The sequence below is a fragment of the Cervus elaphus genome, chromosome 20 (genome assembly GCF_910594005.1).
Source record: "Cervus elaphus chromosome 20, mCerEla1.1, whole genome shotgun sequence".
Lineage (NCBI taxonomy): Eukaryota > Metazoa > Chordata > Mammalia > Artiodactyla > Cervidae > Cervus > Cervus elaphus.
The window spans coordinates 96,153,883-96,181,453 of NC_057834.1; the positions used below are offsets into that span (position 1 = coordinate 96,153,883).

General features: G+C 36.2%; 1 protein-coding gene across 1 annotated transcript in view; it reads left to right on the top strand.

The window, feature by feature from the left end:
* ANKRD13C (ankyrin repeat domain 13C) overlaps nucleotides 1-25,289 on the top strand; it is a 91,162-nt gene extending 65,873 nt beyond the window's left edge. The window contains exons 9-13 of the mRNA XM_043876598.1: nucleotides 756-917; nucleotides 11,493-11,572; nucleotides 12,717-12,815; nucleotides 15,954-16,054; nucleotides 23,650-25,289. Coding sequence (XP_043732533.1) covers nucleotides 756-917; nucleotides 11,493-11,572; nucleotides 12,717-12,815; nucleotides 15,954-16,054; nucleotides 23,650-23,780 — 573 coding nt within the window. The 3' untranslated portion in view covers nucleotides 23,781-25,289. The remainder of the gene's footprint in view (nucleotides 1-755; nucleotides 918-11,492; nucleotides 11,573-12,716; nucleotides 12,816-15,953; nucleotides 16,055-23,649) is intronic.
* The last annotated feature ends 2,282 nt before the right edge of the window (nucleotides 25,290-27,571 follow it).

Consider the following 27,571-nt stretch of genomic DNA (forward strand, 5'->3'; position numbering starts at 1 on the left):
AAATGGGAAGCCTGTTTTTAGTAAGTTACTGATCCTGTTGTTTGTGGTAAGGTATTTCAAACTCTGACCACCTGTGGGTCTGAAAAAAGTGAAGGCTAATGTTGAAGGAGGACTCTTCTTGATGTCCTTTTATTCCATTTGAGTTCCCCATTCCCAATACATGATATAAACATAAATTGTACTAGTCAGCAAGACTGCTTGGTGGTTCTCTTTTTGTTGAAAGAAGCAAGCAACTGTATCTTGGAAGTTTGGGCCTACTAGAGAATACTGGAATGGGTAATTAATTTTAGTTGTACTAGAAGTTTTTATGTGACTTAGTTTCTTTCTTTTTATTCTAGTTTTTATTTCTATCTATAAAATGGGAACATTAATTATCCCTGACCCCTCCTTGTAACTCATGATATTTGACTATTAGCTAAATTAAGTTTTCTGTAGCTTTGTGCTACTTAGTAGAGTCTAAAGGAATACTATGTGCTGTTTTTACTTAGTCTTAATTCATTGGAGATTAACTACCTGCATTTTATGTGTTTAAAACATTTCCTTTACAAATTTAAAATGTGTAATGTTATGTATTTTTTAGCTTAATAGAATGTATAAAATAATTTGATGATTTTAAGTACCAGAGGAATATTTATTTTCATCTAAATGTTACATGTTTATGGAGAAACTGTATATTTTAGTTTGAAACTTAAAAAAAAAAATCTAAGGTAAACTTTATGTGTTTTATTATTTTGAAATATTTGATTTCATTTTAGGAAAGGGTAGGAAACTTTTTGGCCGACTTTTATCTGGTGAATGGACTTGTTTTAGAATCAAGAAAAAGAAGAGAACATCTCAGTGAAGAAGACATTCTTCGAAATAAGGCCATTATGGAGAGTTTGAGTAAAGGTGGAAACATAATGGAACAGAATTTTGAGGTATAATTTTACTTTTCTTAATTTATAATGTTCTAAGGGAGGGGCTAGACTTTATTCACGGCATTCAGTGAGTTTATTTAAGTATGCTCTTAGGTTTTGTTTACCGTGTATCACCTTTTATTTTTCTGTGATGGTCTGGTGATTTTTTTGTGAGTCTTTTGTTGGTTTTTGAGTCTTCACTAATAAACAGATTAAAATCATTTTGTAAGCATGAAACCAAAGCATGATCCCTTTGCATAAATTTTTTTCTACTTCATCAGCTGAAACCTGCTGCTGCTTTGAAGGGAAGGCCTTGCTAAAAATCTGCCTACTTTATGAAGTCATTTTTAGCCATTACCATCCCATAAATTTTTTATTCAGTATGTCTTTATTGAAAACATGCTACCTGCAAAGAATTGTGTGACAGTTAGGAAAGGAGAGGGAAATCAAGGAAATACTTAGGTGCCAGACAGGATAACTTGCATCTGCAATCTTGTTTCCTTAGTAAGGTGAATTGGACGGGTTCTTAAGTGTTTTTTATTTTAACAATTTTAGATTTTAAAACTGGAAAAAAAAAGATTCCCAAAGATTAACATTCTACGGCATTTTTTATAGCAGTGTTTTCAAATTGTACAATTGGGAGCCTCTAGTGGATTTTGACTGGTTCCAAATAGGAAAAGGAGTACGTCAAGGCTGTATATTGTTACCCTGCTTATTTAACTTATTAGCAGAGTACATCATGAGAAATGCTGGCTGGAAGAAGTACAAGCTGGAATAAGGATTGCCGGGAGAAATATCAACAACCTCAGATATGCAGGTGACACCACCCTTATGGTAGAAAGTGAAGAGGAACTAAAAAGCCTCTTGATGAAAGTGAAAGAGGAAAGTGAAAAAGTTGGCTTAAAACTCAACATTCAGAAAACTAAGATCATGGCATCCAGTCCCATCACTACATGGCAAATAGATGGGGAAACAGTGGCTGACTTTATTTTTTGGGGGCTCCAAAATCACTGCATATGGTGATTGCAGCCATGAAATTAAAAGACGCTTACTCCTTGGAAGGAAAGTTATGACCAACCTAGATAGCATATTAAAAAGCAGAGACATTACCTTGCCAACAAAGGTCCATCTAGTCAAGGCTATGGTTTTTCCAGTAGTCATCAATGGATGTGAGAGTTGGACTGTGAAGAAAGCTGAGCGCCGAATAATTGATGCTTTTGAACTGTGGTGTTGGAGAAGACTCTTGCGAGTCCCTTGGAATGCAAGGAGATCCAACCAGTCCATCCTAGAGAAGATCAATCCTGGGTGTTCTTTGGAAGGACTGATGCTGAAGCTGAAACTCCAATACTTTGGCCACCTGATGTGAAGAGCTGACTCATTGGAAAAGACCCTGATGCTGGGAGGGATTGGGGGCAGGAGAAGGGGACGACAGAGGATGAGATGGCTGGATGGCATCACTGACTCGATGGGCATGAGTTTGGATAGACTACAGGAGTTGGTGATGAACAGGGAGGCCTGGTGTGCTGCGATTCATGGGGTCGCAAAGAGTCGGACTTGACTGAGCAACTGAAATGACTGACTGACTGAGTGGATTATGAATTCAGTTTAGTGGGCTATTATAACTCCTGCTTTTTTTTTTTTTTAAGTAGAATCTAAATTCAGATAATAAAAACTAGAGCACATAGTGTGTGTGTGGTTAGTCGCTCAGTGATGTCCAACTCTGTGACCTTATGGACTTGCACCCTGCCAGGCTGCTCAGTCCATGGGATTCTCCAGGCAAGAATACTGGAAAGGGTTGCCATATTTCCTCCTCCAAGAGATCTTCCCATCCCAGGGATCAGATCCTTGATTCCTGCATCTCCTGATAGGTTCTTATTACTTTATGAATCAGTAGTGTCTGGGGTATGTGTGTATGTTATGTTTATGTATATATGTGTTACTGCTGGGTTATAGTGCAAAACGTGAGTCACAGTCATGAAAAGATTAAAGGCTACTATGAGAAGACTTGAATTCCTTGAATGTCTAGTCTCTCCGCTGTGGTGTTGTGCCAAATTACATTTACAATTCAGTTCAGTCGCTCAGTCATGTCCAACTCTTTGCGACCCCATGAACCGTAGCAGGCCGGGCCTCCCTGTCCATCAGCAACTCCTGGAGTTCACCCAAACCCATGTCCATTGAGTCAGTGATGCCATCCAACCATCTCATCATCTGTTGTTCCCTTCTTCTCCTGCCCTCAATCTTTTGAGCATCAGGGTCTTTTCCAGTGAGTCCTTCGCATCAGGTGGCCAAAGTATTGGACTTTCAGCTTCAACATCAGTCCCTCCAATGAACACCCAGGACTGATCTCCTTTGGGATGGGCTAGTTGGATCTCCTTGCAGTCCAAGGGACTCTCAAGAGTCTTCTCCAACACCACAGTTCAAAAGCATCAATTCTTCTGCACTCAGCTTTCTTTACAGTCCAACTCTCACATCCATTGATGACTACTGGAAAAACCATAGCCTTGACTAGACGGACTTTTGTTGACAAAGTAATGTCTCTGCTTTTTAATATGCTGTCTAGGTTGTTCATAACTTTCCTTCCAAGGAGTAAGCATCTTTTAATTTCATGGCTGCAATCACCGTCTGCAGTGATTTTGGAGCCCAGAAAAGTAAAGTCAGCCACTGTTTCCACTGTTTCCCCATCTATTTGCCATGAAGTGATGGAACCGGATGCCATGATCTTAGTTTTCTGAATGTTGAGTTTTAAGTCAACTCTTTCACTTTCCTCTTTCACTTTCATCAGGAGACTCTTTAGTCCCTCTTCACTTTCTACCATAAGGGTGGTGTCATCTGCATATCTGAAGTTATTGATATTTCTCCCAGCAATCCTTATTCCAGCTTGTGCTTCCTCCAGCCCAGCGTTTCTCAGGATGTATTCTTTATATAAGTTAAATAAGCAGGGTGACAATATATAGCCTTGATGTACTCCTTTCTTGATTTGGAACCAGTCTGTTGTGCCATGTCCAGTTCTAACTGTTGCTTCCTGATCTGCATACAGGTTTCTCAAGAGGCAGGTCAGGTGGTCTGGTATTCCTATCTCTTTCAGAATTTTCCAGTTTATTGTGATCCACACAGTCAAAGGCTTTGGCATAGTCAGTAAAGCAGAAATAGATATTTTTCTGGAACTCTCTTGCTTTTTCGATGATCCAGTGAATGTTGGCAGTTTAATCTCTGGTTCCTCTACCTTTTCTAAAACCAGTTTTAACATCTGGAAGTTCATGGTTCATGTACTGTTGAAGTCTGGCTTGGAGACTTTTGAGCATTACTTTACTAGTGTGTGAGATGAGTGCAATTGTGCGATAGTTTGAGCATTCTTTGGCCTTGCCTTTCTTTGGGATTGAAATGGAAACTGACTTTTTCCAGTCCTGTGGCCACTGCTGAGTTTTCCAAATTTGCTGACATACTGAGTGCAGCACTTTCATAGCATCATCTTTTAGGATTTGAAACAGCTCAACTGGAATTCCATCTCCTCCACTAGCTTTGTTCATAGTGATGCTTTCTAAGGCCCACTTGACTTCACATTCCAGGATGTCTGGCTCTAGGTGAATGATCACACCATCATGATTATCTGGGTCGTGAAGATCTTTTTTGTATAGTTCTTTGTATTCTTGCCACCTCTTCTTAATATCTTCTGCTTCTGTTAGGTCCATACCATTTCTGTCCTTTATTGTGCCCATCTTTGCATGAGATATTCCCTTGATTTCCCTAATTTTCTTGAAGAGATCTCTAGTCTTTCCTATTGTATTGTTTTCCTCTATTTCTTTGCATTGATCACTGAGGAAGGCTGTCTTATCTCTCCTGGCTATTCTTTGGATCTCTGCATTCAAATGGGAATATCTTTCCTTTTCTCCTTTGCTTTTTGCTTCTCTTCTTTTTACAGCTCTTTGTAAGGTCTCCTCAGACAGCCATTTTGCTTTTTTCCATTTCTTTATCTTGGGGATGGTCTCAATCCCTGTCTCTTGTACAATGTCATGAAGCTCCGTCCATAGGTCATCAGGTACTCTGTCTATCAGATCTAGTCCCTTAAATCTATTTCTCACTTCCACTGTATAGTCATAAGGGAATCGATTTAGGTCATACCTGAATGGTCTAGTGGTTTTCTCCACTTTCTTCAATTTCAGTCTGAATTTGGCAATAAGGAGTTCATGATCTGAGCCACAGTCAGCTCCCAGTCTTGTTTTTGCTGACTATATAGAGCTTCTCCATCTTTGGCTGCAAAGAATATAATCAATCTGATTTCGGTGTCGACCATCTGGTGATGTCCATGTGTAGAGTCCTCTCTTGTGTTAGGGATAGACAAGCTTTGTAGAATAGTATGCCAGGTTTCAACTAATTCATGGTGATAACTGTGTGTTTGTAAAATTATTTTAATGTTTAAGAAGTTTATATATTGAGCAAATCAGTCATTGTTTAATGAGTACAGGATGTAAAAGTACTTAAGAATCCACATTAAATGTTTAAGTTAAATTTGTGATCATACCAGTTTAGCATGATCCTATTCTCTTCCTGCCAGATCCTCTTTGCAGTCCTCATTTTTCTCTTGTCCTTGGGATAGAGCCTCCCTAGACTTTATTTTCCAGATACCTCCTGGTATTTACTGATCTCTTGATCAGTAGGAGATGTAGGATGTGTTATGTTCAGGTAATAGGAGATGAATTGAGAGAGGGAATGATGAGCTTAATCTTTGACAAAGCCACTACCCTTTTTCATTGTTAAACTGCCAAAAAAGCCATTTCTTTGGTCTTACATTGTTATTTACATTTTATTACAGTTCTCTTTAAAAAGATGATATTGTTGTGCTTATTGCTTATTGCTTATAGGTGCTTACTGCTACCCTTGTTTAATTTTGGCAGTAAACCATTTTGAGATAAGTACACAAGTTACTTTCTTTAGGGCAGAATTTGTAACTTGATGCAATTGAATTGTTAAAGGGGTCTTTAATTGACATTTTAATCAAATACAGTTTTACACATTGAAATTAAAACTTAGTTTAATCCCAGTTGCCTATATAATGAGAGTTAAATAATTAAGCTTTTGACTTCTAATTAGCAGTCAAAGGAAATGGTTCCTGCGTATTGTGTGAAGTATTTTTCCATATATTATCTCATTTAGTTATTAATTATTACAGTGACCTACTGAGATTGAAGCTAGGAGGAGAAGGGGACGACAGAGGATGGGATGGTTGGATGGCTTCACCGACTCAATGGACATGAGCTTGAGTAAGCTCTGGCAGTTGGTGATGGACAGGGAAGCCTGTCGTGCCGCAGTCCATGGGGTTGCAAAGAGTCGGATATGACTGAGTGACTGAACTGAGATGACTGTCCTTATGCAGTTTTATAGAAAGGAGAGTGAAGTTTAAAGAAATTAATATATCTGAAATCACAAAGCTATAGGTAGCAAAGATGGGTTTTGACTCTAGGACTCTTATCCCAGGTTCTTCTTCTTGTTTTAAGTATATTGCTTCCCAGTCTGCCTTTGTTATAGTCTCTTCTTTGTGTGTATCCACATATTTAACTCATCTTAGCAATTCTTTCAGAATATTGTGAAGTTGAACCCGGAAAAGGAATAAGGGAAGTTTGCTATTGAAAAGTGTACTAAAAGTTAGTATTGTGTTTTTTTCAGTGATGTCTCTAAAGCATATTAGTAAAAAACATGTTTTTGGCTTTGGAGCATTATTGAAAATTTTGCAAGCCTAGAAAACATGTTTGACTATTTTTATTATGATTGTTTTCAAAAGACATGAAAATATTGTATATATACATATATGTATATATATTTTTTTCTTTTCTTTTTTTTCATTTTTGGGTGGCATTGCATTGCTTGTGGGACCTTAGTTCCCTACACAGGGATTGAACCTGTGCCATCTGCAGTGAAAGCGTGGTGTTGTAACTACTGGGTTACCAGGGAATGCCCGAAAATACTATATTTTAAAGCCACATTTTAATAAAATTGTAGTTCTTAAAAATAAATATGCTAGTCTTTCAGAATGAATTTATGTTCTTTATTCTAAATAACTAGCTTTTGAGTTTCTTCTTGTTTTTATAGTCAAATATTTGTTTTAATTTCTATAAAAATTAACTTATAAGTAGCATTTAGGAGAAATTGCTGTTTAACTAGTTTTGCCATGCTTAGTTCTTCTCTCCTCCTTTCCAGACATAGTTCTAATATTTAGAATATATATATATATTTTTTTTTAATATTTAGAATATATTTTTAACAATATTTTTTATAATAAAATTTAAGTGCTCAGAAATTCTTAAGTCATGGCTACTTGCTCCTATACTTTTGGTGCTGCTTTCCACTTTGTTCTATCCAGCTGGAGGGAGCAATGTACTATTTATACCTTAGACAGTCATTGAGAAAAGTATTAATTGTATACCAGCTAGATAGATATATATAGAATACTGAGTTAAACTCTGTTAGTGATTATATATTTTTTAATATATTAAATCAAAATAGGAACACATAGACATAAAATACATGAATGCCTTAAACTTCCAGAAATCTTTGCAACATAAAATACTAGAATTTAGCAAATCTAGCAATAAATTAAAACTCTCTTTTTATACTTTAAGCAAAACAGGCATTAAAAGTTTGCATTTAGTTATGTAGGAAAGGGTTGATGTCATTTCAGTTACAGAGCCTATTGACTTGGGGAAATAACAGAAAGCCATCTGGTGTCCTGTGGCAGCCTTCATGTCTTCCTGTTTCGTTAAATAGTTGTGAAAACTGCATGGAGGGAAGACTGACGGGTTCAACTGCAAGTATCAGTATATAACAAAGGGCAAGTTAGAATAAACATAAACTAAGACAGAGCTTATTAAAATATAACAACTGATTTTCATAATGATGAGGTCAAGTGTTCAGTAAAAGGTTAAATTAGATTCATTACAGTCTCTACTAAGATGGGGGATATATAATACATAGTTTAGAAAGAATTCTACTGGAAATAGTAGAAACTTCTTAGAGAAGTTTATTACCTGAAAAAATATATGACATGCTACATTAATCATGCCAGGAAAATGAGTCTTCACTAAGATTTTATATATATATATAAAAACACTAGTTATAGCCAAATATATATACAAGTATTAAATATATATAGGTATTAAATAGACTGGTGGCTCAGTGGTAAAGAACCTGCCTGCAATGCAGGAAATGCAGGTGGATCCCTGGGCTGGGAAGATCCCCTGAAGGAGGGTGTGGCAACCCGCTCCAACCTGGAGAATCCCGTGGACCCAGGAGTCTGGTGTGCTACAGTCCCATGGGGCTGCAAAGAGTCGGACACAGCTGAGCGACTAACACTTTCACTTTTTTCATGATATTAGTTTGGCTGACTGTAAGAGATTCAAAATTACGGTAACTTAAACAAGACAGGAGTTTATTTTTTTCTTATGTAAAAATCTGAGTTTGTATGGTTTCATTGCTCTGTGAGTTCATCTCAGACCTATCCTTTTTTTTTTTTTTTTTTCCTGTCTTATCAATATTTCTCTAGCGTTGCTAGGATCTAGCTCTCATCCACATGGTATACGATGGTTTATTACCTGTTTAGTATCCCAACCATTAGGAATAATTCCTAATAGTAATTAGGAAGGAAAGGCCATGCCGGTTCTGTTTGAGAACCCAACCAGAAGTTGCACACATCACTGCTCAAATCACATTAATTAGAACTTAGTTACATGATAACACTTAGCTGGCTGTAAAGATGGCTAGAAAAGAAGTCTTTTATATAGGAAGTAATGTGTCCAGTCAAAAATTGGTAGATGGTTCTTTTACAACAAAGAATAGGAGAATAGATTATTGATTGAGTAGACATCTAGTATTCTCTAATGTCTCTTTGTTAGATACATAACTGATGCTTCAGTTACCACATTAATACTAGTAACTCTCACCCAATATATACCTTCAATTTTGACCTGACTTTTAATCACCAGATCTGTAGTATTTTCCTTCCTCCACATGGATAAACATAGGTATCTAAAATTTAGTATGTTTAAATCCGATCAGACAATTTTTTTCCTTCTCTGTCTTGAGTGGTACCACCATTATTTGCTACCATTATCTAAGTCAGCACCCTGACATTTATCCTTGAACTTCTTAACTTTCCTTACCTCTGTGTCTATGCTATAATTGATCACAAAATCCTAAAGATCTCGTGAATCTCTCTTCTACTTTGAAATAGCTCCCCTTATCATTTCTCATTTGAATTACTGAGATAGCTTCCTAACTTACTGCTACCAGAATGAGCTCTCTGAAATAGATTGAACTATGTAAAGCCCTCAATAACTAAAATGTATAGAATATTTACTATTTGTTAGCCACTGTTTTAAGTATTTTAGGTTAACAAGCCAGTTTTATCCTTACAACAACCCTGAGAGGTTATAGTTAACTAAACTTGAGACAAAAGAGATTGAATAATTTTCCAAAGTCAACTAGTAATTGGCAAAGCCAGGATTTGGTCAGTCTGGTCCAATTTTTTTGTTCTAAAAGCTGCAAAATATTTGTCCATTGCTTTTTGAGTAAAATACAATCTACTTACTGCATAAAACCCTTTCAGACTCCTTTTTCTCTTCTGTCTTGCCCTTTTACCCTGCATCTTGCTGTTTTTCCTTTCATGTATGCTACTTACGCCAACTAGACACACCACACGTGTAGTTTCCTGGTACAGCATGCTTTTTCTCACCATTGTTTGTTCGTCAGTGTCCTTCAGTTGATTATTTTGTTCTCTTTCTTTCAGACTTCTCCACTAGGAATCAGCCTTGCTCGCACATCTTTTTGGCTGCCTACCCCAGCCTGGGTCAGGCAGTTCTCTTCTCTGTGCTCTTTATGCCATCCTCTTGATCTCTCTATCATAATAACCGTCACCCTGGATTATAATTATCTACTTCCTGTGTATCTCTTTATAAGCTTCTCAAGAATTTTGTCTTTCATACTAACTGATGTTCAAAAACTATTAGTTTCCTTTCATCCCACATTCTTCTGCCATTACTCAGAGATCATCAATGATTTCTAGCCAACAAAATCTATGGCCAGTTTTTCAGGCTTCTTTAAAGTCTTTGTGTTATGGTACTGAAACAGTCTTTTCACTTCCATGATACCTTGGTACTCTGTTTTTTTTTTTTTATTGATTAATCTCCTTTAATTTTAAAGGCTTTTAAAGTCTCCTTTATGTCCCTTTGAAGGCTCCTTTCTGTCCTCTTCCTGCACTCCCCCTTCCCCACCACCCCCAATCTGTGTGATTTTTAGGACTCAGTCATCATTCCTGTTTTCTTACTTTTTATTTAGTTAGAGAATTCTTAACATTATTTCTAAAATATGATTTCCTTCCTTCCTTCTCTTTTTGTAACTGCCCTCTAGGAACTTTCCAGTATAAAATATTCATTATTATTTACTGAATCTTTTCTAATGTGCCAAGCACTAACCCTTTCTATACACTATCTCATTGAATTTTTAACCATGAGGTGATGGTCATATTTCCATTTTGCTGGTGAGTTAAATTGACAGTTGTATAAACTTACTTGTCCCAGGTCACACAACTACCAGCTAGTGGAGCTGGGTGGGATTCTGGCCCATTCTTGTGTCTTGAGAATCCTTGGTTTAACAGCTGCCTGTTAACATCTTAAACTCATTATATCCAAAACTATACTTCTCTGAATGGAACCTCTCCCAGTGGTACTGTTTTTTTTGTTGTTGTTACTTATAGCAGTCTTTCACTTATTACCCTTTTGCTGTATATAGTTTGTCTTGTTAATTTTTCCTTAGCAGTTTCTACTCTACTCCCTTATTGCTTTATTGCCAGTTTATTGTATAGTGATCCAAATTGTTAGTTAGCAAAGACAAGGGGTAAGTTTTAAATCTGATATGACCCTTACCACTGTTGTTGATACTCCTTTTGAACTTTCCTCCCTAGTTGAAGTCAATCTAGTATTTTCATTATTAATTCTCCCTGTCCAAAATATTCTTTTTCTTTTCTTTTAAATTGGAGTGTTAATCTTCTAATCTCAATTTATTGTCTGTAGAAGACTTCCCTGTTTTCTGAACCCCTGTATTACCCAGTTTTTTGTAAGCACATTTTATCTTTAATCATTTAATATTTTGTATTCCTGATTAACTTTTCATGTTTGTATATGTTTTTTCTTTCCAGCTCTGAACTGTGAGCCCCATGAAGTCAAGATTAGTTTTTATACTTCTCTGTAGTTCCCATGTTCAGCATCTAGCATAATGTCAGAAACATTTTAGATGATTAAAGCATTGAATGAATGGATTTTACCTCTTGGATACTTTTCTTTTTATTTGAGATTTTTAAAATGATATTAATAATAAATATTACCGATGGAGCTTATATCATCATGGAACTATCTCCGAATAACCTCTTAAAGCATTATATTGATGATATTAAGGAGATTATAGTTTATTATATGTTTTAATTTTATATTTTTAAAATATGATAATTTTCTTTTCTCTCTCCCTCTCGGTCTCTTGTGTCTCTATTCCCCACTCCTCTTTCTCCCTCTCTCTCTCCCCCTTACTCTTTCTTTCTTTGTTTTTTATTGGCAGCCGATTCGAAGACAGTCCCTTACCCCTCCTCCTCAGAACACTATTACGTGGGAAGAGTATATATCTGCTGAAAATGGAAAGTAAGTGTTGATTTTGTTGTGTTTATGTATTTTTTGGCTTATAGAAAAAAAAAGTTTGTGAAAAATTTTTTTACAGAGAATTATTAGTATAGTTTTGTCTGAAGCACTTCTTTTTTCTTTTAAAAATGTGGATGAAGTATGATGAGGGAGGAGCATTCCTAATTACATTCTCTCTTTGAGTAAATTGTAGAGCCGCAGTTCTACATCTCTCTTGCCAGTTTATATACTCCCCAAAACCCGTACTCTAAGGAAATAGAATATGAAGACTGCCTAGTGAAATTGCTTGTTTGAGTTTTTTTCACTGTAAGATGAACTTTATATTCTCTTATTATCCAGTCTTTTGCAAGGTGTGTAAGGCCACTCATTGTTATCTGCTTTTTACGTTTCCATGTCATCATCCATTTGATTCCGCCTCTGCCAGACTACTTCTTATTATCCTTACCCAAGACAGTTGCTTACTGTTATATTGCTTATAATTAGTACCTAGTACATAGTTTGTAGCCAGTAAATGTTGATTGAATAAAAGAATGATGAATGGTTTATTTTGAATGAATAAATAAATAAATTTTTCTAGCTGACCATATCAAAGAAGGTACCGTCTTTCATAGAAAATGTTCTTTTGTTGGAGAGTAAATATCACTTACCCTCATGCTTGGGAAGAAGTTGTCTTGTTTTTAATCTTGAAAGGTTTGTAGTATACTTTTTAAATTTCTATAAAGTGTTTCTTTTTTATAATATTTGATAATTAATATAAAATTCTTTATTCTTTACCTTCTCATTGATCAGTGCTGAGAACCATAGATAGTAAAAAGAGATTGAATTGAATAAGTGATTTAAAAGACATGGAATGATATTTGTAAAGTTTGTTTTTTTCTAGGATTTTGCTTTGTTACTAACAATAGTGATTATTAAAATTATATTCGGTGTGAAATTAACTTTTTATACCTTGTTATTTTCCTTGTTACCCTTGTCTCAATTGTTATACATGTCTCATTCTCTTTTAGGATAATTTTATTTCTAGCCTCAGAGTAAGAAAAGTTGAAATATTAATGAATGTCATTGGAAGATGACAGATTCTTCTTAGGATGATGATAGAGTGTGGAAAAAATTTCCTAATATTTTCTTTTTTTCTTTTTCAATTTAGAGCTCCTCATCTGGGTAGAGAACTGGTGTGCAAAGAAAGTAAGAAAACATTTAAAGCCACAATAGCCATGAGCCAGGAATTTCCCTTGGGAATTGAATCGTAAGTTTGTTACTAACTGCACAAGTTTATGAAAGAAACTATTAAAATCTGAAGGCTATAATTATATTTGCATCTGAGTGGTGGATTTGAGGCCTTTGAAATGTAAAATAGCCTTTTCTTTGGCAGTGTCTACACCCTTCTAGAAATTTTCCAGTTCTCAAAATATTAACATTTTAATTATTTCAACTAAATAAAGTTTTGAATAATTTTTGTAAATTATAAAAATAATACATGAATACATGCTTATTGTAGAAAATCTAACAGTATGGAAGTTTATAGAATAAACATGGCAGTTTTCTTTGACCTTCCTAGTAGTTGACAGGTAAATAACTAATGTATTTTTGTCTAAATTTTGCTCTGTGTTTTTTTATCATTTTTTGTAAAAATGGGGAAATAGTCTGCATTTTATTCTGTTTCCTTTTTTATTTTAAAAGTGAGTTTAAAAGTGAGTTATCTTGGAGTTCTTAAAATAATTACATTATCTTTTTTTTTTCCTTTCCCTGGTATTTTATGGAATTAATGTAGCGCCATTTATTTTTGTTAACCTCCTACTGATAAACATTTTAATTATTTGTAGTTTGTCACCATTATAAACAATACTCCCACGAATATCTTGAATATATCTTCCAAACCTGTATTCATCAGTTGCTCATTAAAAAAAAAAAGTTTGGAAAGATGTGTGGAATGGGAGGTGGGTAGCTAGAGCTGATTCTGACAGAACTGTAAATTCAGGCTTCTCGCTAAAGCAGGGGATGAGTTGAAGCCCTAGGCTTTCCTGCCTGGATCCTTCTACTTCGTCTGACCTAATACATTAAAAAAAAAATTCTTTTGGAAGAGAGCAGGACCCTTATTTATCTACAGGGTTCTGTACACATCCTATACTCCTCAGTAGCCAAGTTTTAGAAGAGCAGATAGAATTCCATAGCTAGTCTTCAAGCTGTTGGAAAATAAATTAATAGTTCTCAGAAGATGTAGGAAGGGAATTAGCCATACATACAAGTCTGCAAAATTTATCTTATCTTGGACCCAAAATGACTCTAAGATACTCTGGATATATATTGAAAGGAAGAAGAAAAGTGTGGCAAATTATAAGATGCTATCAATCTTAGGAGTTATTTCAATTTCAGAGATGTTAATATGTGAATAAAAATTAGGTATCTTAGAATTTATAAAATGTGACAATTATAACCACTCCCCCTTAAAAAAGTAAAATAAGGAACATAGATGGTATGTAAAAGCTAGACAAAGAACTCATTCTAGAATAAAATATAAGTCAAAATATAAGTTTTAGAAATATTTTAGGAGAACATAAAAGAACATGGTTGGTAAACTAGATCACTCTAAGATAAGACAATAGAATGAAATGAAAAGGAGATTATAAAGCTAAGGAAATAAATTAAACACCAAATAGCGCTATTGCAAAACAAATACATTAGAAACAACAATGAACAGAACAGGTATGGCCAAAAATTAAATTTTGATAGCTTATAGTGAATCCAGCGAAAAGAAGTGCATGTGAGTGTTAAGTCTGCTCAGTCGTGTCCGACTCTTTGCGACCCTATGGACTGTAGCCCGCCAGGCTCCTCTGGCCATGGGATTCTCCAGGCAAGAATACTGGAGTGGCTTGCTGTGCTCTCCTCCAGGGGAATCTTCTGGACCCAGGGATCGAACTCGCATCTCCTGTGTCTCCTGCATTGGCAGACGGGCTCTTTACCACTAGTGCCACCTGGGAAGCCCAGTGAAAGAAGAAGTTAAAGGAATTTGAGAAGTAATATATATGGAGGATGATAATATTCATCGGATAATATTCATTCATTCACCTGAATATTCATTGGAAGGACTGATACTGAAGCTGAAACTCCAATAGTTTGGCCACCTGATGTGAAGAACTGACTCATTGGCAAAGATCCTGATGCTGGGAAAGATTGAAGGCAGGAGAAGGGGATGACAGAGGATGAGATGGTTGGATGGCATCACCGACTCGATGGACATGAGTTTGAGTAAGCTTCAGGAGATGGTGATGGACCGGGAAGCCTGGTGTGCTGTAGTCCGTGGGGTCACAAAGAGTTGGACAGCTGAGCGACTGAACTGAACTGATACATGGAGGAGAGTGGTTCAATGTAAGGATCATTGCTGTTCCACTTAACTAAAAAGTCTCCAAAATGTAAAGAAAATAGTATTCAAAATATGATAGAAGGAAATTTTCTTGTGTGGAAGAATTAAATCTGTAGTCTGATTAGGCTCCAATAAAAAATAATAGACAAGAAGTAGTAACAGTGATTATCCTGATTAAACTATTGCATTTCAGTTGTTAATAGAGAACTCTCTAAAAGCATTCGGGAGAAAAGGTGTAAAAAAAACCAGCCTGACCTTACACTTTTTCACGTCTTGACATTGCTGAGGCAAAGAAAGTGTGATACCACAATTAGGTAAGATGTCATTTATATATCAAGGCAATTGCAAAGGACACAGAAGAATTCAGTCAATACAGCAGCCATGGGCCCTTTTTGAGAGAAAAATAATACTACTGAAATCAAATTCATCCAACCAAAGGCTAAAAGGAGGAGTTACAGTATAATGACTAGTCTAATACTTCGTGGTAAGAGTGCTTGAGACCTCTCAGCACTTGCTAAGAGACCCTGTGAAATTGTGTTAGTTAAGAGGGAAATAGTATAAACTGAAACTTTATGCCAGTCAGATTCTCCTTTTGTATGCAAAAAAGAAACACTCATTTATCAAATCTGTGAGAAATCAAGGAATAATAAACACTTAAGAGCCCTCTCACACACAAAATTGACAGTGAAATTCAGGCATCCAAACAGTAGGCTAATTAAAGAACTTGAGAATGTGTAGACTTTAGGAGGAGGACTAGTGTGAGCTTTGAGTCTGCTGAAATGTAGATCTAAGATCAAAGAACTGTGGAAATGGTGGCTGCACAATAAAATGTAAACGTTATAGACTCTGACACAGTGAAAAGAATAATAAAACAAAAAAATGAGGTAAAGGAGGTGTCATTTTTTCATCTTTAACATCTGTGATATTGGAGCTGTGATACTGTAAGTTTGGAGCATGTAGTTATAAAACATAAGGACACAATATAATCAATGTGAAAATTTTTTTTCTCCTTCCATATTTCAGATTATTGAATGTTTTGGAAGTAATAGCTCCCTTCAAGCACTTTAATAAGCTTAGAGAATTTGTTCAAATGAAACTTCCTCCAGGCTTTCCTGTAAAACTAGGTAAGAGAAAAATTGTCATGTAAGTTTAATGTCTATTAGAAATACAGAGCTGTTTACTAACATTTAAAAAGAAATATTCTTTGAAGGAATATGAATTTCCTAGTTTATAATTTTATATGGTTTTTCTGTAATTACATGCATTGATATTCATATTTTGTCAAATGTATAAAATGCTGGATGAAAACTCTTCTTGACTTAAAGCAAGTGTAAGTGAGGGATATACAAATATTTCATTCAAGAGGGTGTGAGTGACCTTATGCACTGTGATAATATTTTAATGTGAAATTGAGAGACAGGATTTCAGCCCATATTTTCTGCAGATTCTGAGCTTCTGAACAGTGGGAATATTTCTGGGGTCAACAGTCATTATTCAGGGATAAAGTAATAGTTATTACATTTTATTTTTCAGTCTTAAATATTTAAACTTAATTTCACTTTAAACAATGATCTTTCAAAACAGTAAACTCATTTTGTATATATTTATCTTCTTGACTATATTAGAAAAAGAGGAGTAAGACAGTACTTACAGGATCTTTAGGAGGTGAGGCTTAGATTTAGCAGTGATTTAAGCTCCATGGGGGGCTTCCCAGGTGGCTCAGATGGTAAAGTATCTGCCTGCAATACGGGAGACCCGGGTTCAATCCCTGGGTTGGGAAGATCCTCTGGAGAAGGAAATGGCAATCCGCTCTGGTACTCTTGCCTGGAAAATTCCATGGATGGAAGAGCCTGGTAGGCCACAGTCCATGGGGTCACAAAGAGTCAGACACGACTGAGCGACTTCACTTCACTAAGCTCCATGGGGGCCTTCAATACCACCCATCGATCCAGCCACAAGTATTTAATCAGTGCTTACTGTGTGCTGAACCCTTTTCTAATGATGAGAGACAGCGAAAATCCCTGTCCTTTTGGTGTTTATATTCTGGATGGGGTAGGGGGTATTATGGAGTAAATATAACTTTTATATAGTTCCTCTGATATGTTTACCTTGTTTCACTCAATATTACTGAAACCACATCTCAGAACAATTAGGGCAGGTGCTATACTCCCAGAAGTAATGCTTTTATTACTAAAAATTAAACCCAGCCTTCTCAATTTTTCAAATTTGGGAATATGCATATTGTGAGTTAAAATTGATTTTAAAACATATTCTCAATATGTCATTCTAGGTTCCCTTTGTGATATAAAAGTGCTGAGAACCCAATATCTACTTGAGTAAACCAATGATAAGATTGTAGGCAGAAATTGTTATAAACTAAAGCAAAGAAGAGCTGAGTGTTTGAGTTATGGATCATCACATAACTTTTTCTGCAGAAGCTTAAAATTCCACTGTCATTATCTATAGCCAGAAAATAGTTCAAGCATCGGACTCTCTTCTGTATATTGCATTTAAGAGGCACAGTGACAAACCTGAATAGAGGGCAGGGATTAAATATATGAAACTATTACTGTATTCACATTTTTTAAAGTTCCAAGTCAAAATCAAACTTCACAATACAAGATTTTGTGAAAAAGAAACACCCTGGTTATATGGGAAGAAAGTCTGCAGCACTTTTTTGCAGGCATTTCTCTGACATAAAGCTTTATTGACAAGGGATTTATAATTTTTTGCTTATATACTTATAGGGAATTTGCTTAAGTATCTCTCTCATCTCTGTCCTTCTTTTACAATGACCCTATAAAATCTAGTCCTAGGTCAGTTTAATCTTCAGTCATTTCTGTTTCTATATTTAGGATAGACGGTACAACGGAGGGGGGAAATCTGGAAATTGTTAACACAACTGTATGTTTTCAAAATGAGCCAGAGCTTTTTTTTTTTGGTGTTTTTTTTTGGCTGAGCTGCACGTGGACTCTTCATTGCTGTGATCGGGGCTTCCGTAGTTGTTTCTCTTGTTGTGAAACACAGGCTTAGTTGCTCTGTGGCATGTGGGATCTTAGTTCCCCAACTCCAGGATCAAACCCATGTCCCCTACACTGGAAAGGGGACTCTTAACCACTGGTGTGCATGTGTGCCAAGTTGCTTCAGGTTTGTATGACTCTGTGCAACCCCATGGACTGTAGCCCACCAGGCTCCTCTGTCCATGGGATTCTCCAGGCAAGAATCCTAGAGTGGGTTGCCATGCCATCCTCCAGGGGATCTTCCTGACCCAAGAAACGAACCTGTGTCTCTTATGTCTCCTGCAGTGATAGGTGGGTTCTTTACCACTAGTGCCACCTTCTCTGGACCATCAGGGAAGTCCTCAGCCAAAGCTTTAAAATGCTAATTCTGAATGATCTTTTCTCTGATTTGCTGCTTCTCTCAGTCTGCTTTCGAAGGCTAAATCTGAGCCTCCTTCATCAGTCCCCATCCACATCCCCTCCGTTGCTTCCTCCCACAGTCTAAGCAGATAAGTTTTTTGTTTTCTTTGTTACAAAAAGAGGCCATCAGAAGTAACGAGACCTCCCCCATTACTCCCAACCTTCCATACAAACTTTTTGCCCCAAGCCCTATCTTTTCTTCCAGCTTTTCTATCTCAGTGGAAGTGGTGTCCCTTTTCTTAGCTTGAGTAATCTCTTCATTTGTACTATGGATCTGTTCTCCTTCCCAGTTTTTAAAAAAGCTTGCTTTGTTTTCCTCCATTTCTTCTTTACCTCCCAACTGCTTTAGTATAGCCTTCTTCTCTTAGCTGTTAGGCTGTGTTCAGGTCTTTAAAGTTCAACCAAAGGTCTTTCTCCTTTTAAAATTCAACCAGTCTAGGAAATTTCCTAGTGGCCTGGTAGTTAGGATTCTGGGCCTTCACTGCCATGGCCTGGGTTCAGTCCCTGGTTTGGAAACTGAGATTCCATAAGCTGTATGGTGTGGCCAAAAAAAAAAAAAAGTCAGGGTCAGGGAGGTGAGGGAAGATGGCCAAACTTCAGAGAAAAATTCAACCAATCTAATAAAATAATCCCTTTCGCTCCACCCTACCCAGCACTTGCCTTTAACCGTTGCTTTTTATAGCCAGGTTACTCAAGTCTACTTTTATCTCTCCATTCTTCTCTTTGTAGTTATATTATAAATAGGGGAAAATGAAAAGGAGATAAAGGGAGGCGAGGTGTTTCTCCATCACTTGAACTACTAAAATGATGACATCAGGAGCCAATGATAAATTAGTTATATATAATGTATACTTACAGCAGCCACCAAAAAAAGGTGTACAAAGAGATATACTCAAAAATACTATAGATAAACACAAATAAAATTATAAAATGTAGTCACGTCAGGACTCTCTGGTGGTCCAGTGCTTCAGACTCCATGCTTCCACTGCAGCGGGTGTGGGGTTTGAGCCCTGGTCAGGGAAGTTCTGCATACTGCATGGTGCAGCCAAAAGTAAACAAATAAATAAACAGTATTCCTGTAACCTACAGGAAAGCAAGAAAAATACATGAAAAAAGAGACGACAGAAAAAGCAATAAAATAGCAGAATTGTCTTAGTATATAAATAATTCCATTAAATGTAAACAGTCTAAACAGACCATTTAAAAGATAGATTGGAAAAATAGATTAAAAGCCATGACTCAACTACATGCCATCTTCAAGAAGCCCCTTTCAAATATGATTTTGGCAAGTTGAAAATGAAATGAATGGGTGGAAAAAGATGTATCATGCAAACATGAATCAAAGGGTAACAGGACTAGATACATTAATATTAGAAAAAGTAGATTTCAGAGAAAAGAAAATTACGGGGGGAGGGGTATTATATAACAATAAAGGTATCAATCAATGAAGAAGAAAACAATCTTAAATATGTATACACCAAACAACAAAACTACAGGATGGTGAAGCAAGAACTGAAAGAAATGAAAGGAAAATAGATTTTCAATTATAATTAGAGTCTGCAACATCCTTCTCTCAACAGTTGACAGAACAACTAAAAAGGAAATCAGCAAGGATATTATAGACCAGCTCTGTAACACCATAAACCAGAGCACCTAGTTGGCATTTATGGGAACACGTTACCTAACATCAGCAGAGTACTTTTTTTTAAAATACTTATGGAACATATACCAAGATAGGCTGTATCTTGGGCTATAAAACAAACCTTAAGAATTGAAAAGGAATGAAAACCACTCATGGTAGAGTCAAACTAGAAATAATAACAGGAGAATCTCCAGTTTGTGGTATTCTGTTATGCACTCCTCTAAATAATATATGGGTCAGTGGTGAAATCTCAAGGGAAAAGAATATATTGAACTGTATGAAAATAAAATTACAAATATCAAAATTTCAGATATGACTTGGCAACTGAAAAACAACAAAAAATTAAAACCACAGTGAAACAAATAAAGTGCAAGTTGGTCAGTCATGTCCAAGTCTTTGCAACCCCATGGATAGTCCATGGAATTCTCCAGGCCAGAATACTGGAATGGGTAGCCGTTTCCTTCTCCAGGGGATCTTCTCAACACTGGGATCGAACCCAGGACTCCCACATTACAGGCGGATTCTTTACCAGCTAAGCCACAAGGGAAGCCCAAGAATACTGGAGTGGGTAGCCTATCCCTTCTCCAGTGGATCTTCAAGCCAGGAATCGAAGCGGGGTCTCCTACATTGTAGGCAGATTCTTTAGCAGCTGAGCTACCAGAGAAGCCTAAAACCACAGTGAGATCATTATATACACCTAACAGAATGGCTGAAATAAAACATTGTTGGGGCTTCCCTGATGGTCCAGCAGTTAAGAATCTGCCTGCCAATACAGGGACACTTGTTCCTGGTCTGGGCAGAGCCCACATGCCACAGAGAAACAGCCTGTGCGCCACCACTGAGCCTGCGCTCTGGAGCCCGCGAGTCCAAGAGAGGCCACTGCAATGAGCAGTCTGCGCCGTAGCTAGAGAGCAGCCCCCGCTTGCCACAACGGGATGAGTCCATGAGCACAACAAAGACCCAACACAGCCAAAAATAAACAAATAATACTATTTTAAGAAACCGAAACATTGTCACAACTCCAGATGTTAGTGCAGATGTGAAGAAACTGGATCGATCTGGATTGATCGCTGATACATTGCTGGTGGTTATGTAAAATGGTACAGCCACTCTAGAAAACGGTTTAGCTGTTTCTTAAAAAAAAAAACCAACATAAAAACGAACCATCTAACATCCATGCAGTCAGGCAATTGCATTCCTAGCCTTTTGTCCCAGAAAAATAAAGATATACTCACATAAACACCTATATACAAAAATAAGTTTGTAACAGCCTTAAGTTAGAAACAGCCCAGCTTCTTGGTGCAAATTCTCTGCATCTCTTCCGAGATAGAGTTCTCTCTTGATTTTCTTCCTGCCGCCCTGACTGCTCCTTCTGGATCACCTCTCTCTTGTTACCTTTGTCACCCTACATTATATTCTCATTCTCTCTGTCCAAACTTAATTCAAACATGTTATTAGTATGCTCACAACCATCCATTGATTTCCATCTCATCCAGAGTAAAAGCCAAAGACTTTTCCTTGACTTAAACCCCACTTGATCTGGCTGCCTTCTCCTCAGACCTCATCTGTCCCTTACTCATTTGGCTGTAGTCAAACCGATCTCCCACCTGTCCCCAGAATAAACCATACTGTTTGATTTTAGGGCTTTTTTTTTTTTTTCCTTACTCCCTTTACTTAGAATTTTCTTCCTCTAGGCAACTGTATAGTTTCTTTTCTCAGGTCTTTGCTGAAAAAGTCACTTTATTGAGGTTTGCCTTTGAACCCTAATCAAGAACTCTTACCCTCAACAATGAAATTGCCTTTGCCACAACTTGCTTTGTTTTTTTCTGGATCCTCAGTCACAGTTACTCTTTACTTATTTGTCTGGATCTCCTAACCAGAATGTAATCTCCTTAAATGCATGATTTGTTTTCTTCTATTTACTGGTATATGAAGTGAAGTGAAGTTGACCTCATGGACTGTAGCCTACAAGGCTCCTCTGTCCATGGGATTTTCCAGGCAAGAATACTGGAGTGGGTTGCCATTTATATCCATTGCCTAAAACAAGGGTCAGCAAACTTTTTCTGAAAGATAGCAAATATTTTAGACTTGGAAGATCATATGGTTTCTGTCACAACTATTATTTCTTATTAGAGAATGAAAATGGCCATAGATAGTAAGTAAACCATGTGTTCCAATAAAACTTTACTATGGGCAATGATGTTTGAATTTCATGTAATTTTATCTGTATGAAACATTTTTTTTAAACCATTAAAATATATAAAATCTTTTCTAGCTCATAGGCCTTGCAAGGCCCAGGCAACAGGCCTTAATTTGTTGAACTCTGAATCAGAACAGAATCTTCACTCAGTAGGTCCCAATGAATGATCTTTTTCCTCAGAAATAACTGGAAAAACTCTGTAATCCTTATGTTGATTTCTGTGTTTATTTTTTTTTTTATGAGAATATTACTTTCTGCAATAAAATACTAGGTTTGTAACAGTCAGACTTAGTTTATGGTATGCCTTTATCCTAGACAGACATTCAACTTAGCTTTCATAGAATCATTTCAGAATTTTAAGGAGGCTTTCAAGTTTATCTCGTAGATGAAATCCTTGAGCCTGATAAGTTAAATGACTTGTAGGAATCAACCCAGGTTTTATAATTTGTGTTCTTTCCAATAAATTGTGTTAGGAATAAAACTAATAAGCAGAGTGATCAAATTTTAAGTTTTAAATTTTTAAAAATAAATGTATTCCTTTATCTATTTTTGGCTGTGCTGAGTCTTCGTTGTTTTGCGTGAGCTTTCTCTGGTTACTGTGAACTGCAACTACTCTTCCTTACAGTGCAAGGGCTTCTCATTGCAGTGGTTTTCTTGTTGCAAAGAACAGACTCTCAGCGCGCAGGCTGTGACTGCAGCTCGTGGTCTCTAGAGCACGGGGCTCATTAGGTGCAGTGTTCCTGCTTAGCTGCTCCGTGGCCTGTGGAGTCTTCCCAGATCAGGGACTGAACCCATGTCCTCTGCTTTGGCAGGCAGTTTCTTAGCCACTGCGCCACCAGGGAAGTCCCATTTGGTCATTTTTGATGTCAGATTTAACTCACAGTTTCAGCTAGAAATGTATATTATTTAGAAAAATATTAGGCTGTTAGTATGATTATTACTCCAATTCCGACAGGATTATCTTTATCTCATATATTTAAGTGATGGATTGTTTTTAGTGTTTTAAAAACAAAAAAGGATGAATGCATTTCATGTGTTAAATGAAAAAAAAATCAGCTCAGATTCAGAATCTATACACTACATTCTAAATAAAATATATCAGAATGCAAAAAAGTACAAATATAGCCAGCCATCCCTTTGCCCCAAGAAAAAGAAAAAATAGTCTAGTGGAATCCGCCATTATAGTTCTAAGATTGGGGAGCAGTGAGACCTTGATTTTTTGATGTAACTCTTGATGCCTTGGTGTCTTTCCTTCCTCATGAGTAGCCAAACTTCTCCCCCAACATCCCTCACCCCTGCCAAACACACTCATATTCGACATGTATTAGGGTTTGTCTGGTCCCTGAATAATGCTTTTTTACATTTTAAGGAATGAATATATTTCTCTTATCGTATTTCATTGTCTATAAATAAGTTACCATTTCATTTTACAGTGTTACCATTAATTGTCCTCTCTAGATATACCCGTGTTTCCTACGATCACAGCCACTGTGACTTTTCAGGAGTTTCGATATGATGAATTTGATGGCTCCATCTTCACCATACCCGAAGACTACAAGGAAGACCCAAGCCGTTTTCCTGATCTTTAACTGACACAGAAGATGATGCCATTCAACCAAGGAAAGCTAGAGAATGCAGAGACCCCAGAGTGAATCCAAATAGAAGGGACAAATGCTTTCGAGGAAAAGGGAATTATGTTGACTTGACACATCAGTGATATAATGAAATGGGCCTCCAATAAGAATTTCAGCAAGTTTCCTGATGTGCCATTTTCAGTCTTTTTAAAAATATACGTATTATAAATGTGATAGTTTGACACCTTAATGACCCCAAGTCCTTCTTATGTAAAACAGCTACGAGTGCTGTGATTTGTTTTTAAAAATTTTTACACTTCTTGTTGAAATATATATGCATATATCTATATCTATATCTGAAACACTCCTGGACCATTAACATAAATTAAATGTCTTAAGAGATATGAAGCCCTTTTAAACTTGTCATCTTATATTCAAGGTGACCTTTATAAATATTCCTTCAAGCTTTGTTTTCATAAAATGTAAAGTATGTAACATTATGTATAGTTCAGTAATTTGAATGTTCGTTCAGTATAATGAACTAGAAGGAATGCAGTTTTCTGTAGATGAATGAACCAAATGGTAACCATTAAACAGTTGCATTTATATGTTGCAATACATTTCAGAAGGAGCGTTCACTCTGCAGGGAATACGGTACCTCCTTTTTAGCACCTTAGTGCAGTTCATCGTGGTGCTATTTGTTTTTACCTGAATTCTTTCTTCAATGGAAAATATTTGTTACTAATCTTCCTTTCATAGAACCTCGATTTTTTTTTTTCTAAACTTGAGTTTAAAAGTCCTTTTTTGTGTTCATGATAAGGTACAGTTAGCATGCTTAAAAATACTCTTCTTCCAAATCTGAGCACTTTAAAGAAATTCCAAATATTTAAACTTGCTTCCTAATAAGTGCACATCATTCTGATTATTTCGTTTATTTTTAGTGGTATATGGATGCATTTGTGTCAGTTTTAAATACAATCCACATATTTTGGACATCCCTACATATTTAATGCTTTCAAAATAAGGTAAAAACATTTTATATAACAGAATATATTTGTTACAAGTTAAATTCCAGAAACATACTCAAGATTGACAATTCCTACTGTTATTTTTTTAAGTCACAAGAAAATATTTATTGATTTTAATTACCTCCAGTGTTTAAATCATGCATTATTCATTTTTGCACTTAAAATCTTTCATACTTATTCCAAGATGGTTTGAAGGTCCAAGAATGAAAATAAATTAGGGAGAATAATGTATTAACAGTCATAAAATGTTATGTTACATTAAAGAACTTAGCTGAAGAAATGTTTTTTAAATGTATCCTGAGAAATGTGTCAGAATGGATCTGTCAAGTTTTTTTAGAGTGATCAGTAATTTAAACTTTTTCCAGGATTTTAAATAATTTGAATGAGTTTAGAGACCTTTATTGAAGAGATGATTTATTTAAAAATCCAAAGCATCAACCATAAGAAATTTTATAATAAATGTCTTTGAAGCTGCATCTTCCATGCTGATACCTACTACATTGCATATGTTGACAGTTTATTAAATACATTTTATATGATGAAAAATAATCATAGTTAAAAATTCAAAGACCAGTTACTCTTATGTGGGTCTGTTGAACTCTGTGGAAAGAGTGGGTAAACCCATACTAGGTTTATTGAATAGAAGTTGATCCCTATTATTTTGGGAATGTTTTCATCAAGTGACTTAAGAGATTCTATTATCCTGTCAGTGATTATATGAAGTTTTGAGAGACTGAGAGGCAATGAATGATCACTGTTGCTCTTAGGCTCCCTTACTTTGTGGGAATATGGTACACTTTCAGGAATATACTGCAGATCTTTTTTGTACTGATTAATTCAGTGGGAGAAAAATTGGTACATTGCAGCTTAGGACGTAACAATTCCCTACAAGCTGTGAGTTTTGCCGGGGTACACTGGAGATAGGAAGACTACTGAAAACTTTTGCACTTGGATTTTGTTTTTTAACTTTCTCTCATAAATAATAGTAGAAAAGAAATTATCCATTCCAGAATGTCTTTTATCTGATCACAAAGGACAGGTATATGTCACTATCTCTTATGATGGTAAAAACAAGGAGCTATTTAATGCAAATAAACTTTTCACAATACTAGACTTTTCAAAATGTGCCTTTTAATCCAGCTAATGAGTGAAGCTATATGCTGTTTCAAGTAGATAAAAACTTTATATTTTGATACTCTTACATGAAAAATCTAAGTTTTATAATATAGGTTCCTAAAATTTTCTATGCCTTCCATCTGTGATTAAAAAACTTGTTTGAAAATTGGACTATAAAATGATTACCTTAAATGGCCACTTAAAAGGCTCAATATATCCTGCCACCACTATGGTTTCAAAAGAATATAGTTTTGTCTTAAAGAAAATTTCCTAAAGACAATTTGCCTCTCTCTGTAGACTAGACATTCATGTACAGAAAATTAAGAGGGAGGCAGAAAGCTGATGCTGATTATTTTGAGTATAGCTACACACGATGGTCTGGAAATGGAACACATTTCAGAGAAGCTGATAGCCAACAGAAGCTGAAAAACTATTCAGTTTCTTTCTCCTTCTTAGAACTGGTATTGAGCCCCACTCAAACAGTAAAGATGTTTTCATAGTGTTATTCATGCACAACTTATCATTCACATCTTGAGGGAAGGGTGGTGAATAACAAGTGTTTTACTAAAGTTTCTCCCTAGTTTCCACTTAGCCTACAGCAGACATAGCTTGTTTCGAGGCCACAAAGGACTAAAGAAAATACTAAATTAAGGGGTGCTTCCTTTTGTTCATTCATATTATTTTTTTATTTACCAACATGGTTTCCCTGGTGGCTCAGATGCTAAAGAATCTGCCTGCAATGCAGAAGACCTGGTCAAAAGACCCTCTGAAGAGCGAATGGCTGCCCATTGCAGTACTCTTGCCTGAATTCCATGGATAGGAACCTGGTGGGCTATGGTCCATGGGGGAGGCAAAGAGTCAGAAACGACTGAGTGACCAACACACAACATGGTTGAGACAAACAGTTGTAAAAATCTAGGTGAATTAGAAGTCCTATTTGTAGTATGCTAACCTTTACTATTGAACTGAGACAATTACTGATTAGTATGAACACAATATGGCTGTACTGTTAGCTCCAGCAAAAGGTATCTCAACGATATTTTCCAAAATTACCAAAATGTGTTTTTTTTCCAAAATACCTAAATTTGGGAACTTTAAAAGACAACTGATAGTGAAACTTTTTTGATATGTGACTTGTGATATCTTTAATTGGAGGATAATTACTTCCCAATAATGTGATGGTTAATGCCATGAAGGGATACCTGTGATGATTTTTAAAAACTGTTATAGCTCATTTTAGAATAGTACTTCTGGCTATAGCACCTATGGTGCATAGACTTTTAGCCATTTTAGTTCATCCTTGTAGGTTCCAGCTTGTGGTTTCAATTTAATCTCAACCCCTCCAGCCAGCCTGCTTTTCTTGACTCCTGTGGGCTTGAGTCTCCAGCATCAGATGCATACTATAGACAATTTTGAGACCATTAAACCAGTTCCCACAATTAAGGTCAAATCTCTGTAACAAATCTGAGTCATTCTGCTTCCTGGATTGAATGCTGACTGAAAAGAAGAGCAAAACTATACAATGCTAACCTGATGCTTGTCTTCCCAAACCTGGTATTTAACACCTACTGTAAGTTTTAGTTTTCTCACAGATAACCCCACTGGTAAAGAATTAGCATGGTTCACACGTGAGTTATTTTGCTAAAGAATGTCTGAATGAAT